This window comes from Vulpes vulpes, chromosome 3, assembly GCF_048418805.1.
Source record: "Vulpes vulpes isolate BD-2025 chromosome 3, VulVul3, whole genome shotgun sequence".
In the NCBI taxonomy this organism is placed as follows: Eukaryota; Metazoa; Chordata; class Mammalia; order Carnivora; family Canidae; genus Vulpes; species Vulpes vulpes.
Window position 1 is genome coordinate 11,545,060 of NC_132782.1, and position 23,013 is coordinate 11,568,072.

The window sequence follows — 23,013 nt, forward strand, 5'->3', positions numbered from 1 at the left end:
ATCATATATGTATGAGGTATATATAGAATAAGATCTAGAAGTAAAAAGAGAAACATGTTTTCTGCAGAAATATAGAAAGCCTTAAGACACATTTTCTTGGATGGTAGGTTTTGTTATTTATATATTTCTCAGTTTTCACAATATCTAAATATTTTCTCAATTTATTTTTATGTATTTTTAGCCTAATAAGACTTGTGTTCATTCATTATAATAGCTTTCTAGATTTTTCAGTAATATTATTCCTGCTGTTATTGCATGCTTGTAGATAAATTTTAGAATAAATCCCTAAAAATAGAAATCATGGTTCTAAGGGTATCATTTTAAGATTTTTTTTTTTTCCATGAGAGACACATAGAGAGAGGCAGAGACATAGGCAGAGGGAGCAGTAGGTTCCCTGCAGGGAGCCTGATGTGGAACTCCATCCCAGAACCCTGGGATCAGTCACACTCTGAGCTGAAGGCAGAAGCTCAATCGGATGAGCCACCCAGGCATCTCCAAAGGGTATCATTTTAATTGCCTTCTGGAAAGCTTTATTAATTTATGTGCTTGCTTTAAGTAATTGAATGCGCATCGCCCCAACATTTTGCAAGTTGCCCCACACCATCTCCCCCCCGCCCCCCCCGAATTTGGTTTAAAACTGATTCCATTGATGGTAGTTTAATTTGAATTTCTTTGAATACTAGGAAGCTAACTATTTACAAATATATTTATTTGCCTTTTTTTCCCTATATATATCAGCGGTCTATTCTGGCTCTTTTTTTTATTATTATGATGATTTCTCTTTCATCATTTTATAATATTAAGAATTATTTGATGAACACATACACAATGGTGTCTTTTCTATTTTACCATTTGTCTTTTAACTCTGTTTATGTTTGCCGTGGATATATGATTATGTGGTCAGATGTATCATGGATTCGGCTTTTAGAAAGTACGTAGGCAGAACTCTGCTCCCAAGATTAACTGTGCACAAATAATTTCTTCTAGAACTTTCATAACTTTCTATTTTATATTTAAGTCTTTAGGCAAATTGAAAATTATGTTGGCATATTACGTGAAGTAGAAAGATGATTTTCCAGTTTTCCTAAGGTCATATACTGAATAGTATATCTTCTATTAATATGAAATTGTATTCTTTTGTTGAACCAAATTCTTACACACAATAGGATCAGTGTCTGTGGTCTCTTCTCTGTTTCATGATCTGGATGGTTATTCTAAAACCAAGAATAATGTTATATAATGACTCTATAGTGAGTTTTTCTATCTCACATAAGAGTTCCCAATTTTCCTTTACCAGAACAGAAAAACCACATCCTACCATACTCTAAAGGCCCCATAAGCTATTTCACATGATCATTATTTGAATTTTAAAAGAATACTGTCAAGCTACCAAACAAACCATTGCTATGTCATGGAAATTACATTAAATGTATAGATGAATTTGATTCACAAGGAAGATTAACATCTTCACCATAGTGCTTTTCCATTTTAGGAATGCCAGTGTCCTTTCATATTTAACTGTTATTTTGCCCACAGTAGAGTTTTGTGGTTTTCTTCTTGCTGTGCATTTTCCTTTCTGAGTCCCTAAGTTTTTAAAATATTTTTGTCCCTATTAGGAATGAGATTTTTTAAATATGTTGTAACAGATTATTTTTGGCACTAAAGAGACATTGTTTTTCTTTTTTTAATGGAAATATTTCCATGGTTATATTTTATTTGGCCATAGGATAGTCTTTATCCTACATGAAGGAGGTATCCTTCCATTAAGAGTTTTTAATTAATAATCACTATAAAGTTACATCAAATTCCTCATTAGTACATACCAAAATAATCTAATTTTTTTCTTTGACCTATTAATAGTATGAACTGAAAAATATTTTTTTCAAATATAAAACTATTATTACCTTTCACTCTGTTACATCAGAAGGTAATTTAATCCCACATGAGGATCAAATTTAGTCTGGTAATATATGTGCATTAAAGGGCCCTTAGAAATGTTCAAGGTTAATTTAAAATCCATTTTAAAATGTGTTTCATTATGAAAAGCTGAAGGCAACACGCTTCCTGATTTCAAACCATATTAAAAAACTACAGTAATTAAAGCGGTATGATACTGACATAAAAACAGATACATGGATCAATGACACAGAATAGAGACCCCAAAATAAACTTATGCATATATGGCCAACTAATAATTCACAAGGGAACCAAAACATTCAATGGAGAAAGGTTATTCTCTTCAGTAAACGGTGTTTTAAAAACTGGATATTCACATACAAAAGAATAAAAGGGGACCTCTGTCATATGTCATTTACAAAAATTAACTTGAAACAGAGTAAGGACTTAAATGGATTAAGGACCTGAAACCATAAAACTCCTAGGAAAAACGTAGGTGAAATAGCTTTGACTTAGCAGACTTGGCAATAAGTTTTTAGACATGACATGAAAAGCACAAGCAACAAAAGCAAAAATCAACAACTAGGACTATATTGCACTAAAAGGTTCTGCATAGCAAATGAAACAATGCACAAAATTAAGAGGCATCTTATGGAATTGAGGCAATATTTGCAAGCCATTTATCTGATAAGGTATTAACATCCAAAATACAGAAGGAACTAAGGCAACTCAACAACAACAACAAAACAATCCAACAAAAAAATAGACAAGGGACCTGGATAGAATTTTCCAAAGAAGATATGATGGCCAAAAATACATGAAAAGGTGATAAAATTTCTAATCGTCAGGGAAATGCAAATTGAAATAATAATGAAACATCACCTCAATCTTGTTAGAATGGCTATAATAAAAAAGGCAAAAGATAATTTTTTTAAAGATTTTATTTATTCATGAGAGACACATACATTGAGAGAGAGAGAGAGAGACAGAGAGAGACAGAGACATAGGCAGAGGGAGAAGCAGGCTTCATGCAGGGAGCCTGATGTGGCACTTGAGCCCAGGACTCTAGGATCATGCCCTGAGTCAAAGGCAGATGCTCAACCCCTGAGCCCACTCAAATGTACCAAGATAATAAATATTGATGAGGATGTAGAGAAGAGGGAATGTTCATGCACTGTTGCTGGAAATGTAAACTGGTATAGCCCCTATAAAAACAGAATGGAAGTCCCTCAAAAAATTAAAAATAGAAGTACCACATGATCTAGCAATCTCACTTCTGGGTAAATATCAAAAGGAAATGAAATCAGTGTCTCAAAGAGAGGTACAGAATCCCATGTTCATTAAACCATTAATTATAATAGCCATGACATGGAAAAATGTAAGTGTTCACTGATGAATGAATGAATGAATGAATGAATAAAGAAAATGTGAGATATCTCTATCAAAATATAAAATAAAATATAACTCAGCCGTAAGAGAGAAAATCCTGCCATTTGCAACAGCATGGATGGAGCTTGAGGGTATTATGCTAAGTGAAATAAGTGAGAGAAAAACTGTGTGATTCCCCTTATATGTAATCTTTAAAAAACACAACTCATTCGTGGTTACCAGATGCTGGAGGATGGGGAGGAACGGGGAGATGTTGGTCAAAAGCTATTGCACAGAGTGTTATAATATATGGTAGCAAATTGAATTTAAATAAAATATATACAAATAAATAAAATATTTCAGAATATATTTCAAATTCAGACACAACACAAATGATAAGAAGCTAATGGTCCAAAAAAAAAAAAAAAGCCACTACCAATAACCTTTGTAGGTTTGATCTTTCATTTTAATTTTAAATGCCTTGGAAACATTATCTCATTTATTCCTCACATGACAACCTATGAGATGAGTGAGGATGATGAGCTTGGTGGGATTATTCCCATGCTATAGATGAGGAAACTGAGAAGATAGGATAAACACACCTAAATTCACACAGCTTGTACATGCTTGCACTGGAATTAAAAACAGCTCAAATGCCAGAGCCAGCATTGCTAACCACTGCACTCTGGTATGTGTTCTAAAATCCATAAGAAAATAAAAATAATCATTCTATTTCCATGCCATGTAATAAATATTATGTTTCAAAATCCTTAATTTTTTGAAGAACTTTCTACATTATAGACAAGTGGTTCTTCAGTCCTCATTTACATTAAGACTACTGAGAATAAAATGAAATATCCCTGGAAGGGATAGAGATTGAGATTCCGATCAATTTTAACCCCATCTATGCTGATTGTTGCTAAAGTTAGTTTCGTTACCTGCCAAGACTCTCATGTTCCTGCCTGTAGTACCTCCATGACTGAAGGAGTATAAATTCTTCCCACATCTGAAGAGTCTATTAAGATGCTATTCCTGGGCAGCCTGGGTGGCTCAATGGTTTTGCACCTGCCTTCAACCCAGGGCATGATCCTGGAGACCCAGGATCAAGTCCCACGTCAGGCTCCCTGCATGGAGCCTGCTTCTCCCTCTGCCTGTGTCTCTGCGTCTCTCTCTCTCTCTCTCTCTCTCTCTCTGTGTCTCATGAATAAATAAATAAAATCTTAAAAAAAAAGATTCTATTCCCAAGAGAATTAATGGAGAACACTGTGTATGGAAGACAATACTGGCTATGTATTACAAAATACAGGCAGAGTAAAAGCATGCTCCTATCCCGGGGAATATTCTCTCTAGATAAGTAGTCCAGAGTAATAGACATGAAACCATAATGAGAAATATCAGTTTCTATCTGGTAAATTATGTAAAATGGAGAAAAATGAACTCTGATATCCAGGAAACTTTAACTAGAAGAGAGTACATCATTGAATGGAAACAGACTTTGGGGGTAGGGGGTGGTTTGTTGTAAGTTCATTCTTCAAAAATATTTATTGGCGAGTAAGATCTGACTTAGTTCTAGGTAGTCATAGCAAACAAACTGCTAACTACCTTTAGGATTCCGAGGATTTCTATTCTATAAAGCAAAACCCATTAATTTCTATTTTTCACTTAACTGAGGAGTAATAAAAATATAAAGTACAGATATTGCTTGATGTACAAGATGGAAAAGATAGAAACAATAGTGTTCAGCAAACAGATCCAGGGGTCAATTGGGCCTCCTTTACCTTTCTGTTAATGGGTTAAAGGATAAATCATTCACTTACATTATTAAAAAATTCTCTCTTGAATTGTTGAGGTAGGATAAAAGAGGATGAAACTGCTCTGTTTAGTGTTTTATATATTATAGCTTCAGATTAACTTTAAATACATTTTTGTTTCTTTGTGGCCAATTTTTGTTTTGATAGCCTCCATCTGGCATTGATCTGCATTCCTTTTGTAGTCTGATTACCAGGCATGAATCAAAGAAATCAATCGGTTCCTCTGTCTTAAGAAGCTGGGGGAAATTACCTTTTTAGATTCCTTTTTTTTTTTTTTTGTATTTAAATTCCTTATTTAAGATAAAAGAGAGAGAGAGAGAATTCATTCAGTATTATGTCAACCAAGACCTGTCAACATAACCACGTTCATTTAATTTCTTTTACTGGTAACACATAACTATATGCATTCTTTAATTTCTTTTTTTTTTTTTACTGATAATACTTGGCATTTTTCCTTGAACCTCTTTAAAATATTCAGTTAATGGTCACGGTTATATTAGTCAAGACTTTTTATTGCAAGGGAAAGAAGCCCTACATAATTAAGTTTAAACCAAAAAGAAACCTCTTAGTTTATGTAATCCAGAAAGATAGGGGTGAAGTCGTATCAGGCAAAACGAATTTGGGGCTCACACGGCAGCCTTGGTGCTTTCCCCGCCCCCTATGACTTGGTTCTCTTCTCATGAGAAGGCCTCATTTTCTTCTACTACATATGGGATTATCGGCTTCCCTAATCTGTGGAAGGTACCTGCCTGCACATAGACATATACATCTTCCTGGCACCATGAAGGTAAGGAACAGTCTCTCCTACTCATGGCTCCAACAGCTTAAATGGTGAAATCTCTTGTCTTGGTGAGAATTATCTTAGTATGTCAACTATATGCCCCTTTGTGCTCAGATCTAGTTTGCCCTTCCTCTGAATATTGTACTTTGCCCACTGATTTCCAGGGGGAATCAACAAATGAGAGGCACTGGTGGGACAATGGAGGGCGGGATAAAGGGATAAACCAGAGCATTCCCACCCACTCAGCCTTGCTTCAGGTGATACTTCCACTGGCCACCGCATCTCCACCATAGTTCTGGCCCTTGCTGTAATAACCCTGCTTTTGTAGTCACAGATTCATGCAGCAGCCTTCCCACATATCTAGCTCCCACGAAGTAGCACCAGGTTTTGAGCTCTGGTGACATCAATCCTTCCTTTGTGCCTCTAGCTGAAGGAGTGTTAGCTTCTTCTTACTATTACTATTCCGAGTTTCTTTGTTTTCTGCTTTGTTTGGCATCCTGGGCTTAGAAAATCTTTATAACCAGTTTACCATATGAAATTCCTTCCATTGGACCACCGGACATTGCCTCTGTTTCCTGAGCTGGATCCTGACTGATAATCCTAGCATGGGTCACCAGCCCTTCGCTGAAGCAGTTGGCTAGATGTTGTTCATTTACCCATTCTTGTGGTAATAAGAAAGGAGAAGTGGAGCATGTTACCAGAAAAAAAATAGAAGAAAGAAAAATACGTTGGCCCACCGATATTAATGGCTATCATATCAGTAATTTATTTTGATACCCTAGTTAATAAACATGAAGATCTAAATTGATTTTTTAAAAAACAGCACTACACAATAAATTGTCAGTAGTGGAAATATTTCACGTCACTTGCTTTTAAAATTCATAAATACTCTATTAAAATCCTGCCCTTTTTGCTTACAAAATAATGAGTAAATGCAAAATAAATGAGAAAAGTAAGGGCAAGGGAAAATAGGGTAAAAACAAGATTAAGTCGGGAGTGGTGTTAGGTTACCCTTTTTCTGATTAAGAGAACTAATACATTGAAGATCTGCTGTGAATCCCATGTTGTTTTAAATGCCTTATTTCTCTTTCCTAAAGAATACAAAATCAGAGTTTATATACCCATTTAACAGATGAAGAAATGATGTTAAGTAATTTGCCCAAAGGCACAAGGTAAGGTAAAAACATCAGCAAGATGTTATCCTCCGTGTTTTTGGTATTCCAGAGCCTAAGCACTTTCTATTACATTATTATGCCACTAATATTTCTCCCTTGAACTGTATTGAATTGGCATTTCCTTACTCATATTTAAAAAAAAAATCTTCACTCAGGATTCATTCATATTCACCTTCTGGTAAGATCACTTTATTGTATACTCATCTATCATAAAGTCTATCAACAGACTTCTGTAACAAAATTCACTCATATAAAATCCAGAATGAATCCCTCTCTCATTTATTCACACTTCATACTTAATATTGGCACAATGTCTAACAATATGGTGTTACAAGCAGACAAATTTGTGACCAAATTAATTCCATGCTTATATACACCCCATTTCTGCCTGCCACAACATGCAATGTTTCTGAAATAGGAAGAAAGTACATAATCATTTATGAAATCTAGGTGCTGGGCATTTTCTACAGGGACATAGTTGTGAGGCTTCTTACATCTTATGGTGGCAGAGAAGATAAGAACATAGCATATAACACGATGTCTCTGGTTTGTTCCTCATTATTCTTTGAGAGAACCCAAGTTGCCAGGGCAGCCCCAGCAACCATTTAAGACTTTATTTGGGTGTTCCGACCCTGTGGGACAGTAACTGTGTGGTTTCCATCAAGGAAATTGCCCACTATGGCAATTAAGGTGCACACCACAGGCTGCTTCAACAACTAACTGTTGAGTGAGAAAATTCTGGAAAATTCTTCTTCTTTTATTCCTATCCATGGATATTGCTTTTTCTTTTTTCTTTTTTTTTCTAGATTTGGTTTCTATTTTCTACAGTACACTGAAAGTACACTGTCTAACATAGGCTGCAATTTAGCTGTGTTCCTAGGACCATCTGTAAGAACTTATGCATTTCCTGGGAATCTGATCAATTTCAAGCAGCAATCCGCTATTTTCTCTCTGAGATTGAGGAACCCTGCAATCAATTTTATATTTAAAAGTTTGCTTCTGCTTGAAAAAATTGAGCTCTCAATGTCCAAAAACCATTCTGTGCTTCAAAATTAATGTCCTGAATAATACATCCTTGTCATGGTTCTATTTTATTCTTTTTGATGATTGCAAAATATTCCAAGTTATGGGTATATCACGTTTTTATCAATCTTTGCCTTATGAGTGTTCATTTGTTTCAGCTTTTTTTAAAAAAGATTTTATTTAATTATTCATGAGAGACACACACACAGAGGCAGAGACACAGGCAGAGGGAGAAACAGGCTCCAGGCAGGGAACCTGATACAGGGACTCAATCCCAGGTCTCCAGGATTATGCTTTGGGCTGAAGGGGGTGCTAAACTGCTGAGCCACCCAGGCTGCCATGTTTCAGCTTAGTTTTTATGCTACTATGAGCAAGGCTGTAATGCACATTCTTTTGAAAAATTCCTTATATACTGGTACTTCCTTTTTTTCTTTTTTTTTTTTTTAGAGAAGGAAGGAGAGAGAGAGAGAAGGAGAGAGAATCCCAAGCAGCCTCCACACCCAGCATGGAACTGTCAGGGGCTCGATCTCACGACCCTGAGATCATGCATGACCTGAGCCAAAACCACTAGTCAGAGGCCCAACTGACTGACTAGGTGCCCCAAGTGCTTTATTTTTTTGAGGATAGATTCTTAATAGTAGGAGCGTTGACCTAATAGATATTGCCATATTGCTTTTTCAAAAAGGCAGCAAAACACATACTTCCACCTTTGGATATGATTATATTTTTCTCCATATTCCCAATAAAATGTGTTTATTTATTTATTCAAAAAGATAAAATCCTTGCTCTTATGATATTTATTTACATTAGTAGTCAAGAAAACTAATAAGTGAATAATATGATGATGACACAAATATACTGTGAAGAAAAATAAAGCAAGTTTGGGGTAGAAATAGGGATGTCTATTTTAAATAATTTGGTCATAAAAAGCTTCTCCAAGGACATGCTATTTTGATAGACATTTAATGAAGTGAGGGAGTGGTGGGCCATGTAATATCTGGAGTGGAAGGAGGTTTCTAGAAAGAAGGAAGAGGAAATGCAAGATGTCAGCAAAGAGCTTGACACTTACATGGATGGGCAATGGGGAGTCAGTGGGGATCAGGCAAAGACCAAGTGTAAGACTGATGTCGAATGGTGGAGGAGAGATTTCTGGGACTTGGTGAGAAGTGGTCAGAAAAATATTCACGACAAATATTAAAGGTAGAGCTGATGGGAGATGCTGATGTTCAGATGTGAAGTTTAAGAAAAAGAGATACACATGAATAATTCCTAGGGTTTTTAACCAAACTCTAAAGGTTTTGAAATAATTTTAGATTCATGGCAAAGTTGCAAAAATAGCACAGAATTAGCTAAACCCTTTGCTCAGCTTCCCGCAGTGTTAACATCTTACATAACCATGGTACAGTTGTCCAGACTAAGAAGTTAACATTGTTATAGTTTATTATTATATTAGCTAAACTACAGACTCTTTTCAGATTTATTCATGGATATTCTTTTTCTTTTCTAATAAGATCTACTCAAGGATCCCATGTCAAATTTAGTTATCATATCTTGTTATTTTCCTTTGATCTGAGGTGGTTTCCCTGTCTTTCCTTGTTTTTTATAACCATTATGTTTTTGAAGAACTTAGTTAGACTGTTCCTCGATTTTAGTTTTCTCTGGTGTTTTCTCATGATTACATGGGAATTGTGGCTCTGGAAGAGGAAAGCCACAGAGATGAAGTGCTCTCCTTGTCCGATTATATGAGGGGCTGGATGATAACCAGCAGGCTGCATCACTGGTGATGCTGTTAGCCACTTGGATAAAATGCTATCTGCCACGTTTCTCCAATTTATCATTACTTTTTTCCTCTTTCTGCGTTCTAGTCTCTGGAAGTAACTTACTAAATACGGCTCACACATAAGATAGGGGGTGGGTAAAGAGTTCCACTTCCTGAAGGGGAGAAGCATCCAGATATATTTTTTGGAATACTTATAAGAAAGACTTCTTCCTTCTAACCTATTTATTTATTCAGTCATTTATTTACATCATAATTGACTCATAGATATTTATTTCATTCTTTGGGTTATCATCTAATACTGTCATCATTATCATCATCATTTTTATTTTTGCTTAAATTATTTTAACTCTGATCATTGAGAGTTCTTTCAGGTTGGTTCCTGTATCCTTTTGATATGCTTGTGCCTATTTTTTTTTTCCTTTCCCTTCCTTACTTTCCAACACTCTAGGATACTTCAAGTTCATTTTGTGTTTTCCCTGCCCCAGTCCCAGAATTAGCCATTTCTCAAGGAGCTACATTTTTATTACGAGTCACTGGGTAAATACTGATATCATTTACTTCACTGGAAAGACTAGAGTAGGACGAGGAAGCCTAGATATGTTATTTTCTTTCTCTCCCATCTTTCCTTCCTTCCTTTTCTCCTTTGTTTCTTTCTTTCATTTTATTATTATTGTTGTTGTTGTTATTATTATTATTATATTAACATGTTAACTTTCAAAAGTATATTAGCCATTCAAGAGGAGCTGTGGAACAGGCAGTAGATATAAGAATCTACAGCCCAGAGAAGTGGTTCAAGCTAAAGAGCTAAATTTGGGATTCATAAATAAATGGTGACATTTAAAGACACTAGACTGGATCTGCTTTTGTAAGATAGAGTCAGAGAGAGGAAATCTCAGTCCTCAATCTACTAAAGGATTTAGATGTCAGGAAGATTAGAAGAAATTAGGCAAAGAGGTTAAGAAAGGACAGCAAATGAGGTAGGAGATAAGCCTACTTCGTACATGGTGTCCTAGAAGCCAAGTAAAAAAGAAAAAGAAAAAAAAAGGAAAGAGATTATCTGAGTCAAATTCTCTTGAGAGACAATTTGCGATTTAGTTTGTCAAAATCCAAGTTCACTGCTGACCTCGGGAAGTGCTACTTCAGTGGAGTTGTAAAAACGAAGCCTAATTTGGAGGAGTTCAGTATAGATTTGCATCTAAGCAATGGAGAATGCCCTCTCTGGGGAAGTTGCTATAAAATGGACTTGAGAAATAAGATGATGAGATGGGAAACTGTTGTAAAGGGATTTTTAAATTAAGTTTTAAATTTTAATTCCAGAATAGGTAACCTACAGTGTAATATTAGTTTCAGATGTACAAATAGTGATCCAACAATCTATACATTACTCAGTGCTCATCAAGATAAGTGTACTTTTAATCCTCTCCATCTATTTCACTCATCTCCCCACCCACCTTCCCTCTGGTAACCATCTGTTCTGTATAGTTAAGAGTCTGTTTCTTGGTTTCTCTCTCTCTCTCTCTCTCTCTCTCTCTCTTTTCCTTTGCTCGTTTGTTTTGTTTCTTAAATTCCATGTATGAGTGAAACATATGGTATTTGTCTTTCTCTCTGACTTATTTCACTTAGCATAATACTCTTTAACTCCATCCATGTTGTTGTAGATGGCAAGATTTCATCCCTTTTTATGGTTGAGTCATATTCTATTATGTATATATATACCACATCTTCTTTATCCATTCATCTATTGATGGGCTGCTTCTATAATTTGGGCATTGTAAATAATGCTGCAACAAGCATCGGGGTGTAAGTTTACCTTCGAATTAGTGTTTTTTGTAATTTGGGGGGTAAATATCCAGTAGTGCAATTACTGGATTGTAGGAAAGTCCTATTTTTTATTTTTTGAAGAACGTCATACTGTTTTCCACAGTGGCTGCACTACTTTGCATTCCCACCAACAGTGCATGAGGTTTCCTTTCTCTCCCCATCCTAACCAAACCTAGCTGTTTCTTGGGATTTTGATTTTAGCCATTCTGACAGGTGTGAGGTCATATCTCATTGTGGTTTTCATTTGCAATTTCCTGGTGATGAATGATGTGGAGTATCTTTTCATGTGTCTGTTGGCCATCTGTATGTCTTTGAGGAAATGTCTGTTCATATTTTCTGCCCATTTTTTAATTGGAATTTTTGCTTTTAGGGTGTTGATTTTATCAGTTTTTTTAAACAAATATATTTTGGATATTAACTGTTTTTTGGATATGTCACTTGCAAATACCTCCTCCCATTTGGTGGGGTACCTTTTAGTTTTATTGATTGTGTTCTTTGCTGTGCTTTTTATTTTGATGTAGTCCTAGTAGTTTATTTTTGCTTTTATTTTCTTTGGCTTGTGTCTAGAAAAATAGTGCTAGAGTTGATGTCAGAGAGATTACTGCCTGTGCCCTCTTCTAGGATTTTTATGGTTTCAGGTCTCACATTTAAATATTTAATTCATTTTGAGGTTTATTTGTGTGTATAGTGTAAAGAAGTTGTACAGTTTCCTTCTTTTGCATGTAGCTGTCCAGGTTTCCCAATACCATTTGTTGAAGAGACTTTTTCCCATTGTATGTTCTTTTCCTCCTCTGTTGAAGATTAATTGACCAAATAAGTGGGTTTATCTCTGGGTTTTCTATTCTATTCCATAGACCCATGTGTCTGTTTTTGTGCTAGTACCATACTGTTTTGATTACTACAGCTTTGTAACGTAGCTTGAAGCCTGAAATGGTGATACCTCCAGTTTTGTTTTTCTATTTCAAAATTGCTTTGCCTGTATGGGGCCTTTTGTGGCTCCATATACATTTAAGGATTGTTTGTTCTGGTTCTGTGAAAAACACTGTTGGTAATTTAATAGGGATTGCATAAAATGTGTGGCTTGCTTTGGGTAGAATAGACATTTTAACAATATATATTCTTCCAACCATGAACATGGAATGTCTTTCCATTTCCTTGTGTCATCTTCAATTTCTTTCATCAGTGTTTTATAGTTTTAGATTGCAGGTCTTTCACCTCTTTGGTTATTTATTCCTAAGCATTTTCTCATTTTTGGTGCACCTGTAAATGATATTGTTTTCGCAACTTATTTTTCTGCTGCTTCATTTTTAGCATATAGAAATGGAGAAGTATGTGCATTGATTATATATCCTACAGCTTTACAAAATTCACTTATCAGTTCTGGTAGTTTCTTGGTAGTCTTTTGAGTTTTCTGTATACATCTGCAAATAGTGAAAGTTTTACTTCTTCCTCACCAATTTGGATACCTTATAATTATTTTCATTGATTGCTGCAGCTAGGACTTCCAGTACTTCCAGTACTTTGTTGAATAGTACTTCCAGTACTTTTTTAAAGTTGGGAGATACCACAACGTATTTGCAGACAGTTGGGAATAATCCAGTAAAAGGAAGGAATGGGGGAAGAATGATCCAGAGCAAGATGAAATAATCGCAGTAACAAAGACCTAAAATTGTTAAGAGGAAATGGAATCCAAGAAAAGGGATTGATCTTAGGTTGGCGAGAGAAGTGTCTTCATTCTAACAGGATTGAAGACTGACTATATCAGTATAAATATCAAGGGTATACAAGATATAGATAGAAAGAGGAAATTGAATAGTTGTTCTTTGAATTTTCCTAGAAGCAGTATCATAAACTGAGAGAAAGGAGATGAGAAGAAATGTTGGAGAGTTGCAAAGAAGCAGAGGTGCTTCTGTTAGTAGTATCATAGGGTTGAAGTCTGTGGTCATATATCAAGAGCTATGGCAGTGATACAATATCCTACATTTTCTCTAGTCATAATTTTCTGTTCAGCAACTATGAGTAGTTTCACAGGAAGAGAGCTGATTTTGGCCAAGTGATTTTTTAAATAATCATGCTGATTTGAAAAGGAGAGAGAAAAGTCTTGGAGGTGAGACTATATGCAAGGATAGTCTACCATATTGAATAAGAGACCCTAAATTAGGTGAGTAGAAAGTATTAACATGAGTGGAGGGAGTGAAAAATGTGTAAAGGTCAAGAAACACTTTTGTTGGTGAGATTTATAAACAACTTGCAACCTTTTGTTATAAAGGTTTTTTAAGGCTTCCCTGTAACCTGCTGATCCTAACTGCCCTTGCGATCATAGAGCCTGAAACATCTTTTTAATCTCTTCCAATCTGTTTTATCAAGTTTGTACCTCTTCTTGGGTCAATTTCACTAATTGAAAATTTTCTAGAGAATTATATAATTCTTCAGGTTTTAAAATTTTTATCTAAGTTTTCACCTAGATTTTCTTATAAATCTTGCAAATTTCCTGTATTTGTTACGTCTTTTCCCATGTGTTAAATAGAGATCCGTCTGAACAATTCCAGAGAAATGTTTGTAAACTTTTGAGCACAGCTGATTGAGTAGAGGAATCCCATGGTGACTACCTGATACATAAATACCTAATTAGGACTGATTTAATTTGTTTTGATAACTCTTGTCCACTTTACTGAAATGGAACGACTAAGTGCTATCATTTTAGAAAACTTTTTTGGTCGTGTGATACTACTTTATTATAGTTCAACACATGTGAGGAAAACATGACAATTCATTTTTTGTTGTTTGGTAAATGAGTAGATGCTGCATGTATTTTGATATCTGCACGTCAACTGTGTGTGGAGTAGGAAATTAGAGTGGTGTTGTTACTTAAGAATTAATTCTAAGTAGAATCAATGTGACTGTTAGTGAGGTTTTATTCTTTTAGGAAGTCAAACTTTACATGGCAGATTCATCTTTCCTGCTAGATTCTTTTGCCCTAGGCCCTTTGTTTCTGTCAGGAAGCTGTCCTTCAGAGAGAATGATGCTTTTACTGGTTGCAGGCATATTAATTATACAATACTCTACTTTAAGATGCAGTTGCAAATGCAATTTAACTCTTGCACTGAACTTCTAAGTCTTATTAACACCTTAGAAATAGTGAACAGCAAAATCACCTTTCTTCACTCGTGGTCATACATTGACATTTCCTTCGGACGTACTAAAACTGATATGAGCCAGGCTTCCAGACATGCAGAAATGGTCAGCCTGGGGTTCTTAAATTCTGTGATCCTGAGAAGAACAAGTTTATTCACAAAAACGTGGCAAGAGATTTGCAAGAGATTTTTTTTTAAAAGATAGGAACAAGGGATCCCTGGGTGGCGCATCTGTTTGGCGCCTGCCTTTGGCCCAGGGTGCGATCCTGGAGACCCGGGATCGAATCCCACGTCGGGCTCCCGGTGCATGGAGCCTGCTTCTCCCTCTGCCTGTGTCTCTGCCTCTCTCTCTCTCTCTCTGTATGACTATCGTAAATTAAAAAAAAAAGACAGAAACAAGATAAAAGTATCTTAAGCAAGTTATATTTCCTTATAGTTAATCAATGAATCATTCATTCAGAATAATACAAGATGATCTTATGCTCAGTCAAGACTACAACTGAAATGTGACCTTCAGTAACCTCAGTGAAGTCTCGCAAGGTTATTGATCGAAACATGCCAAGAGGAGCTTTGTGCCTCATTGGCCTGCTAAAAGTGCCCGTTAGGGAAAATGTTGAACATGGGAGAGTGCCTTTACCCTTGCCGCTCCAAACAGCTGCTGAGATTTGTAGGATGGTTTGCACTAAGGTCCATGGGCAACCAGGAAACCAAAGAATCTTGGTAGTATGAGAGGTGATATTTGCTATTCCCTCTAGCTCTGTAAGATTGCAGAAATTTCTAAAAGTGAAAAACTAGGGCTCAGGGAATTTCTTAATCAAATCCTAGATTTTAGAAAAGACCAGATAGGAACCATGAATGTTAGATGCACATTCCTAAATCATAACATAGTAGTTTTATGTTAATGTTAATTTTCGTAGAATTTATCATCATAAACTGAGCTTCTTCAGATGAACACCACAAAAAATTTATGAGGACAGTGATGTTGCATTTACATTAGTATACATGTTTCTGGTATTCCATAAATGTCACTCTCCTTGAATATTTTCCTTAGTGCCCGGGATGGTTATATTTGTCCACAAATCAGTCTTAGATGTCACCTTGTCACTGCTAAGGCCACCCATAGGAGGACTGCGATCCCCTTCAAGTACTGGTATAACAGGCTATGCCAGGGGTATCCACTTTAGGTCATGATTCCTTTATAGACATGGGATTCCAGGAAAATGTCAGTCCCCACCTATCTTGCATAATACATCACCACTGATGTGCCCAGAGGCCTTGCAAGGGAAGAATACCAGCCCCTCGACCTTTCTGAGATACACTACCTATGGGTTATTCCTTTACAAAGTTGCCTGGGTCTCAGCATGAGTGCTCTTGATCCATAGATCTTAGCACAATTCTATAAATGCTGTCATGTATGTGTCCACACACTTCCTCACACAGTCTCATACAGCCCAAGTCCCCAAGTCACATCCAGAGAACCAAGGTGCTGAGTTGGAATGGTTTCCAGCAAAAACTACAGCACCCTGTGCCCAGAGCTAGCACTGATCCTCAGATGCCCAATCTTGGAACTTTGCATTGAAAATGACATGTTCTTCCAGAATTATTTTTCCTTTGTGATGAGCTCCTTCCAGGGCCTTGACTGGCCTAAGGTTAATCCTGTCCATTAAATATATGCTTATATATTTGACTTTCAAACAGGTCAGAGTTTGGGTTCCTTTTTCCATTACCAAGGGTCCTTTGGCCTCATCTAAATTACATGGTAATTGCAGGTATGTAAATTTAGATACTTTTGTTTTTCTCAATAGACTACCTTAAATGCCTAAAAAAGTCTTTTATTTATTTAGTTGTAAAATACAATTCTGTTTTCAATTCCAGTTTTAACAGTAGTGGTCAAAAATACTTAATCTCTTTCTTCAGATTTAGCTACATGTCAAATATAGAGCAGTTAGTTTTCGTATTTATAAAATAAGGAGACTGAATTAGATAGCAGTTTCCCCTTTTTTTAAAAAAGATTTTAGTTGTTTATTTGAGAGAGAGTGCACGGGAGACAGAATACACAGGGGAAATAGCAGAGGGAGAGGGAGAAACAGACCCCCTGCTGAGCAAAGAGCTCCATGTGGGGCTCAATCCCAGGACCCCGAGATCATGACTTGAGTGGAAGGCAGATGCCTAATTGACTGAGCCACTCAGGCACCCCTAATTTTTTTTTAATAAAAGCAAAACCTTTTTATTTTTAGGATAAAATCTTAAATAATACCTCAATAGGTAAAAATGATTTTAAATAATATGGAATTCATTGTAATTAACAAGAAAATTTAAATTGAGATTATAAATGACATTTATAGACATACTCAATGCAGCATCTAACTTATTTTTAATATTTTGCTTTAATTGCAAATAATTTGCAAAGTCTTTATTCAATGGACATATTATGAGCAGGTAGAGAGATCTGTTAATATACTTGGTTACTGGTTTTTAATTGCTTGAACTGCAATCTTCAGGACATGTAGATATCATTAACAGAGAAGATGGAAAAGTTATATTCTGAAATATTCCTCAAAATTAGTGCAACAGACAATGCAAGTAATTGTTTCAGCGGTCTTTAGTATGCCATATTCTAGGATATAATGTTTTCAACGGAGTTTAAGATATTTAAAACTATACTTAAAACTGAATTTTGAATCAATCTCTCCAAAATTTCTTAAGTTCTTCTGCTGAATCTGGACTTCCTCAGAACCACACTGGACTAATAATGTCTAGTTATCTCTATAATTCTAACCATAATTTGGTAACACTTGTGAGTGAGTACTATGGATATTCTAGTCTGTTCTAAATCCATGTATACATACAGATATACATAAAGTTTAAAAGAAGAAAGAGGCATCCAGAGACACAATGTGCCTGAGAACTTTTTTCCTTAAAGATTTTGATGTTTTAAGCTTATTTGAACAACCTCAGCCTATGTTGTTTGCTCATGCTATTTCTTCATTCAAGCAACTCATGTATAGTATTTCTACACTACCTATTGTTATTGACCATGGTCTATGATAGTTCATTTCTAGCAATTGTGGAAATAATAAATGAACCACTGTTCACAAACTTCTCTACCTCATCATTAAGGAAAACTTACATTTGTATATGACAAAATTACTTACTTTAACATGTTAGAATGGAAAATTCATTAATTCTTTAGAGAAAATGATTATGTACACTTTAGTATGAGAAAAATACAAGTGTATAATTACTGTGAGGATTTCATCAGCTTCTAAAATTATTGCATTAATAATTTTGAATTATGGCACTGTAATTTCAAATATAAGATTTTTCTTAAAATGTGTTTATTTTAAAGAATAATTTGTCTAAATTATTTTCTTAAAGCCTAAGGTATCTTAAAACCAAGCCATGTGACTGTTTGAGTTAATTTTATTATTAAATAGTTTCCTTTAAGCAAATCAGAAAACAATAAATATTCATCGTGATCACTGTCAACTATTTAGCTATAATATTTTGGTTGAGTTTCCTGGATTTTTGTTTGTCTTGAAGCAAGGAATCTCCTGGAAACCAGAAAGTTATTGTAATCTAGTGTAATGCTGATTAATAAGATGAAATGTCTTTAGCTTCTGGCACGTAGTAATATTTGTTTATTGATTAGAAATTTGCTACATTCTTCTAGGATGGATATTCTTTCTGCTAAATTATATACGGTGTGATTATTTAGTTCTATATTTAATGCCTTGTTTGTGTTTCAAGATTCTTATGGATTTTCCTGTGTCACATTACATTTACATCATGTAGTTAGCTTTTCTTTTTGCAAATATAACTTTATATGACGTATTGACATATTTTCTTTTTTAAGGGAAAAATAAGGAGATATCAACAGACTGAAAAGATGTTTTCAGAAGCATAGAGTCTTCAGGAAGATACTGGAGTTCATGAGATCTCAAGGTTAGCAATCTACACATTATTTTCATGCTTTTACAGATCTGAGATATAAACTGTTCCAAGTTGTTCCTGCTGATGTGTAATTGAATACTAAGAATACATGTTTACTTAAAATACATATTTTAATGAGATCTCTTCAAAATCTTTAAAAATTCATTTATACCAGAAATCTATTGTTTAATTCAATTGGGGATGTTTAAAGGAAATATTGCTTCAGTAGAAAACCTTTGGTTATTAAAATTTGCTTTGTTCTTTATAATGGGTAGCACTGTTAGAATACAAATAAATATTAGGCATCCTTATAAAATTTTATTTCCGATTTGTTTAAGAAATGTAATCTACTTTGCACAGTTTTCATTTATTTGTGTATCTTTGGCTGCAACATATGCATATACACAAATAATTTAGAAGGATAGATGATCATCAACCTTCTACAATCCTTTGAAATTCACTCCCTGACTTTCCCTAAGTACAGTCAAAGAAATTCTGCTTTTGTTGGAAAATGTGGCCTCAATAAAATGACTGTTTATATGAATGAGCAGAAGGGTTTTTGAGAACCTTCTCTATGTTGCTTGGAGTCCTAAGTCTGGAAAAGAAAAGCAAAATAAAACAGCTTATTAAACAGCTTGTAATAATAACCTAATATAAAATACTCATTTGGAAGCTTGAATTACAGTGTAAGTTGAAATAGTTTATTCTCATGGGATAGCTGGAGAAAATGAATGATTTCTTCCTTCTTTATTTTGTAGGACCCAATATCAAAAACTCATAATTTAAAATGAGAAAATATTGATGATCTTTTATTTTGATTGCCTTGGTCAGGCTTGTCTTCTACATCTTCTACATCTTTCCTCACTCATCCAAGGATATATTCATTCAAAATTTATTTAGGACTTACCATATACATGGCAATGGGCTAAGTGCTTTGGTTGTTTCAAAATGAATAAGATATGATTCTTGTTCTCAAGAATTGCCCAACCAATATGTTACTCAGAAATTAATTTTATTATTAACACAAGCAACAGATAAATAGACAATCCAGATTTAAAAGGGCATGTAATGAATTCTAAAGTGCAAAGAGAATTATTTGGGGATTGTTCATATCTTCACATTATGGCTTTTATTAGCCTAGCATAGTGAGAGTTTATACCAATTGGAGTGTTGTAATCTACTACAACCCACACCCAATTGACATTTTATAAAGTAACTCTTCAAGTACAACACAAGTAATATGAGATTTTAAAAAAGAAGCTTCTGTTTTTGCCACAACTGCAAATTTAATGTTGTAGAAAGTAGTTATGCAAACATCTATGAAAAGAACAAAGATGAGCATTGCCTACTTGGTGTTCTTTTTTTATTTCCAGTATATTCAACTTCATTATTAAGCTCACCAGAGAATTAAATCATTTCCCCAATGACCTAGAAAGGCATGTATGTAGGTTTGAAAGGGATTGAAAGCTATAAACCTCTAAGGGATCCCCACACAAATAGTAGCTGGATGAGTAAAAAATTTACAGTAGTTTGGGAGTCCAGACTGCTTGAAATGGCATTGCATACCACTGTGCTCCTCATGAAAAGCACAGTGATATCTGAATAAGCGAAAACAGATCAAGTCATTAAACATAGTAAAACTTTTTTGAAAAGTCAGTGAAGACATCTCCTGCTTAATTGCACCATTAAATAAGTGGTTAGATTAATTTACATAAGAGCCACAATCATTCAACAAATATTTATTTATCAAGTGCCTACTATGTGAATGGGAGCAACAGCAGTGAATAAAACACCAGTATTCTCGCCTCAGTGGAAATTACATTCTAGAGGGTGAAAATATATAAGCAATAAAAAAATAATTATATATTATGTTAGGTGGTTAGAGTTCTATGAAGAAAAAGAAAATAGGAAAAGGAATATAGACTGTAGAGTTGGAGTGTTAAAATAAGCTGAATGACTTAGTATTGCATAGTTTATACAAAAGAAATAGATACTACCTTTGCCCAAATAGTGCCAACTGAAAATGAATGTGATGAAATACGATGCCTGCTGGTGAGTTTTCTAAATCATCATTTGTTAAAGTAAATGTTGTTAATGTATATAAAATAGCTAGTATGTGTCTTCCTTAATTTCACCGGAAGGAAAAGATGTATTTTTAAAATGATAATATACTTACTACTTAATACACCACACTTACTACATGTACAGAAAATGTTGTCAAAATGTTTGCAATAAAGGCACAGTTGGATTAGTCCAATCACTTACTAAAGGGGTAAAGGCTATGACTATTCATCTGTGTAGGGGAGAAAATTAATCCAATTTTTTTGAATTGAATAAATATTATGACCCTAAGTAGTTATAGATCTCTATGACAATACATATAGATGACACTTGGTGCTAAAAAGCTCTATATAATTGTCTTTCTGTTGCTTCATCAACAGTCTGGTTATCATTTTAGGAGAGCCCTAACTACTGGGACTAAAGACAGAAGGAAGTTATTTAAATACCATCTCATTCCCATAGTACTAATTTTTTAAAGGACACATGTCTTTCTTTGTACATTTAGTAAAAGATATATGCAGATTTGGAAATTAAAATATTAATCTATTTGTGATCATCAACAAATGAGTTATCAAGTTTCTTTTGATGGTAACCTGGTTGGAATTTTCTATGAGATGTTAAGAAACATTAAGTACAGAGTAGCACAGGAATCTGGAGGTGTGTATGGCCCAGATGACCTGTGCATTTTTTGCAACCCATCTAAACTATAGATGAATGAGTTGCAAGGTTTCACTAACTTGATATTTAGAAAAAGAAATTAAATCAATTCTTTTTCTGTGTTAATAAGTCTATGCGAAAGGAATATCTAATCATCAAAATAAGCAAAAATTGGATTAGGAAGTCTCAAAACCTATCAAATATTGCCACTTCTTCAATATTACAAAAGTCAGATATTGTAAATAGTATATCATCTAAAAGAAATAAATTCCCGTATTGAAGTACTACAAGAACGATGCAGTGGGGGTGACAATTATTTGGGAGGTCTATTTTAATTAAACCAAACCAGAGAGTACTTATTACATGTAGTATGAACAGAACAGACAGTCAAGTCTATGAGTTTGACCAAAAAGAGGCAACTGGTACTCTCGAAAACCAAAAGAAAAGAAAACATAAGAGATGCAGAAGACTAGTAGAAGGTTATAAAGAAAAGAAAGACTTATTTTGTTTTTCTAAAATATGCTTTTTAAACTTAAAATTTTTTATTTAAATTCAATTTAGTGGGATCCCTGGGTGGTGCAGCGGTTTGGCACCTGCCTTTGGCCCAGGGCGCAATCCTGGAGACCCGGGATCAAATCCCACGTCGGGCTCCCAGGGCATGGAGGCTGTTTCTCCCTCTGCCTATGTCTCTGCCTCTCTCTCTCTCTCTCTCTCTCTCTCTCTGTGTGTGTGTGTGTGTGTGTGACTATCATAAATAAATAAAAATCTTTTAAAAAGAAAAAAAAGAACAATGACTAAATTCAATTTAGTTAACATATAGTATATTATTTAGTTTCAGGGGTGGAATTTAGTGATTCATTACATGCAAATAACAAGGACTTCTCATGTAATTTCACTGTGTCAGAGATAAATTCCTTCCAAACCAATATTAATCTTTTTTGCATTCATCTGGAAGCTTCAAAGGAAGCTAGAAACTCTTCTGTTTAAGGGTAACTGAAATGTGACTTATCAAAAGCAAGTAGAAAATTTAAATTCCCTTGCTTTCATCCTCCCTATATTCGCTTTCTAAAAGTTAAACTGAGAAATAATTTATAAATTCATATGACAAATCCAGTTCCCCATGGACTGACTCTTCTATCCTCTTGCAAACCACCACCCAGAAATATACATTTTTGAATATCACATTACGTGGCATGCTCATGCCCTGGGTGGGGCCTTCTCCACCTTTCTTCAATGGTTCTCCAGATGATTTCCTACCATTCTCACTCTTTCATCAGTCTTATAAATAGTTTAATCCAACTTTCTCAACCTCAGCAATATTGACATTTTGATCAGATAATTCTTTATTGTGTAGGCAATGTTGTGCATTGTAGGAAGTTCAGTAGCATCCCTGGCAGTAGACACCAGGAGTACTCCTCCCCTTCCATCGGGAAAACCAAAAATGTCTCTAGACGTTGCCTTTGTAAAGGCCCCTTGGGACAAACTATTCCAAGATGAGAACCACTGATCAAACCCTAACCTCCACAACCTCAATAAACATCCCCTCCATAGCAACCACAAAGCCTCCTAGCCA

The 23,013-nt window shown here is 35.0% G+C and overlaps 1 protein-coding gene across 2 annotated transcripts in view; it reads left to right on the forward strand.

The window, feature by feature from the left end:
• CSRNP3 (cysteine and serine rich nuclear protein 3) overlaps positions 1 to 23,013 on the forward strand; it is a 189,354-nt gene that overhangs the window by 25,033 nt on the left and 141,308 nt on the right. The window contains exons 3-4 of one of the 2 annotated variants that reach the window (XM_025994290.2): positions 16,488 to 16,558; positions 18,646 to 18,734. In XM_025994290.2, the coding sequence (XP_025850075.2) occupies positions 18,722 to 18,734 (13 nt within the window). In that variant the 5' untranslated portion in view covers positions 16,488 to 16,558; positions 18,646 to 18,721. The remainder of the gene's footprint in view (positions 1 to 16,487; positions 16,559 to 18,645; positions 18,735 to 23,013) is intronic. The other variant, XM_072751810.1, reaches the window with a different exon arrangement.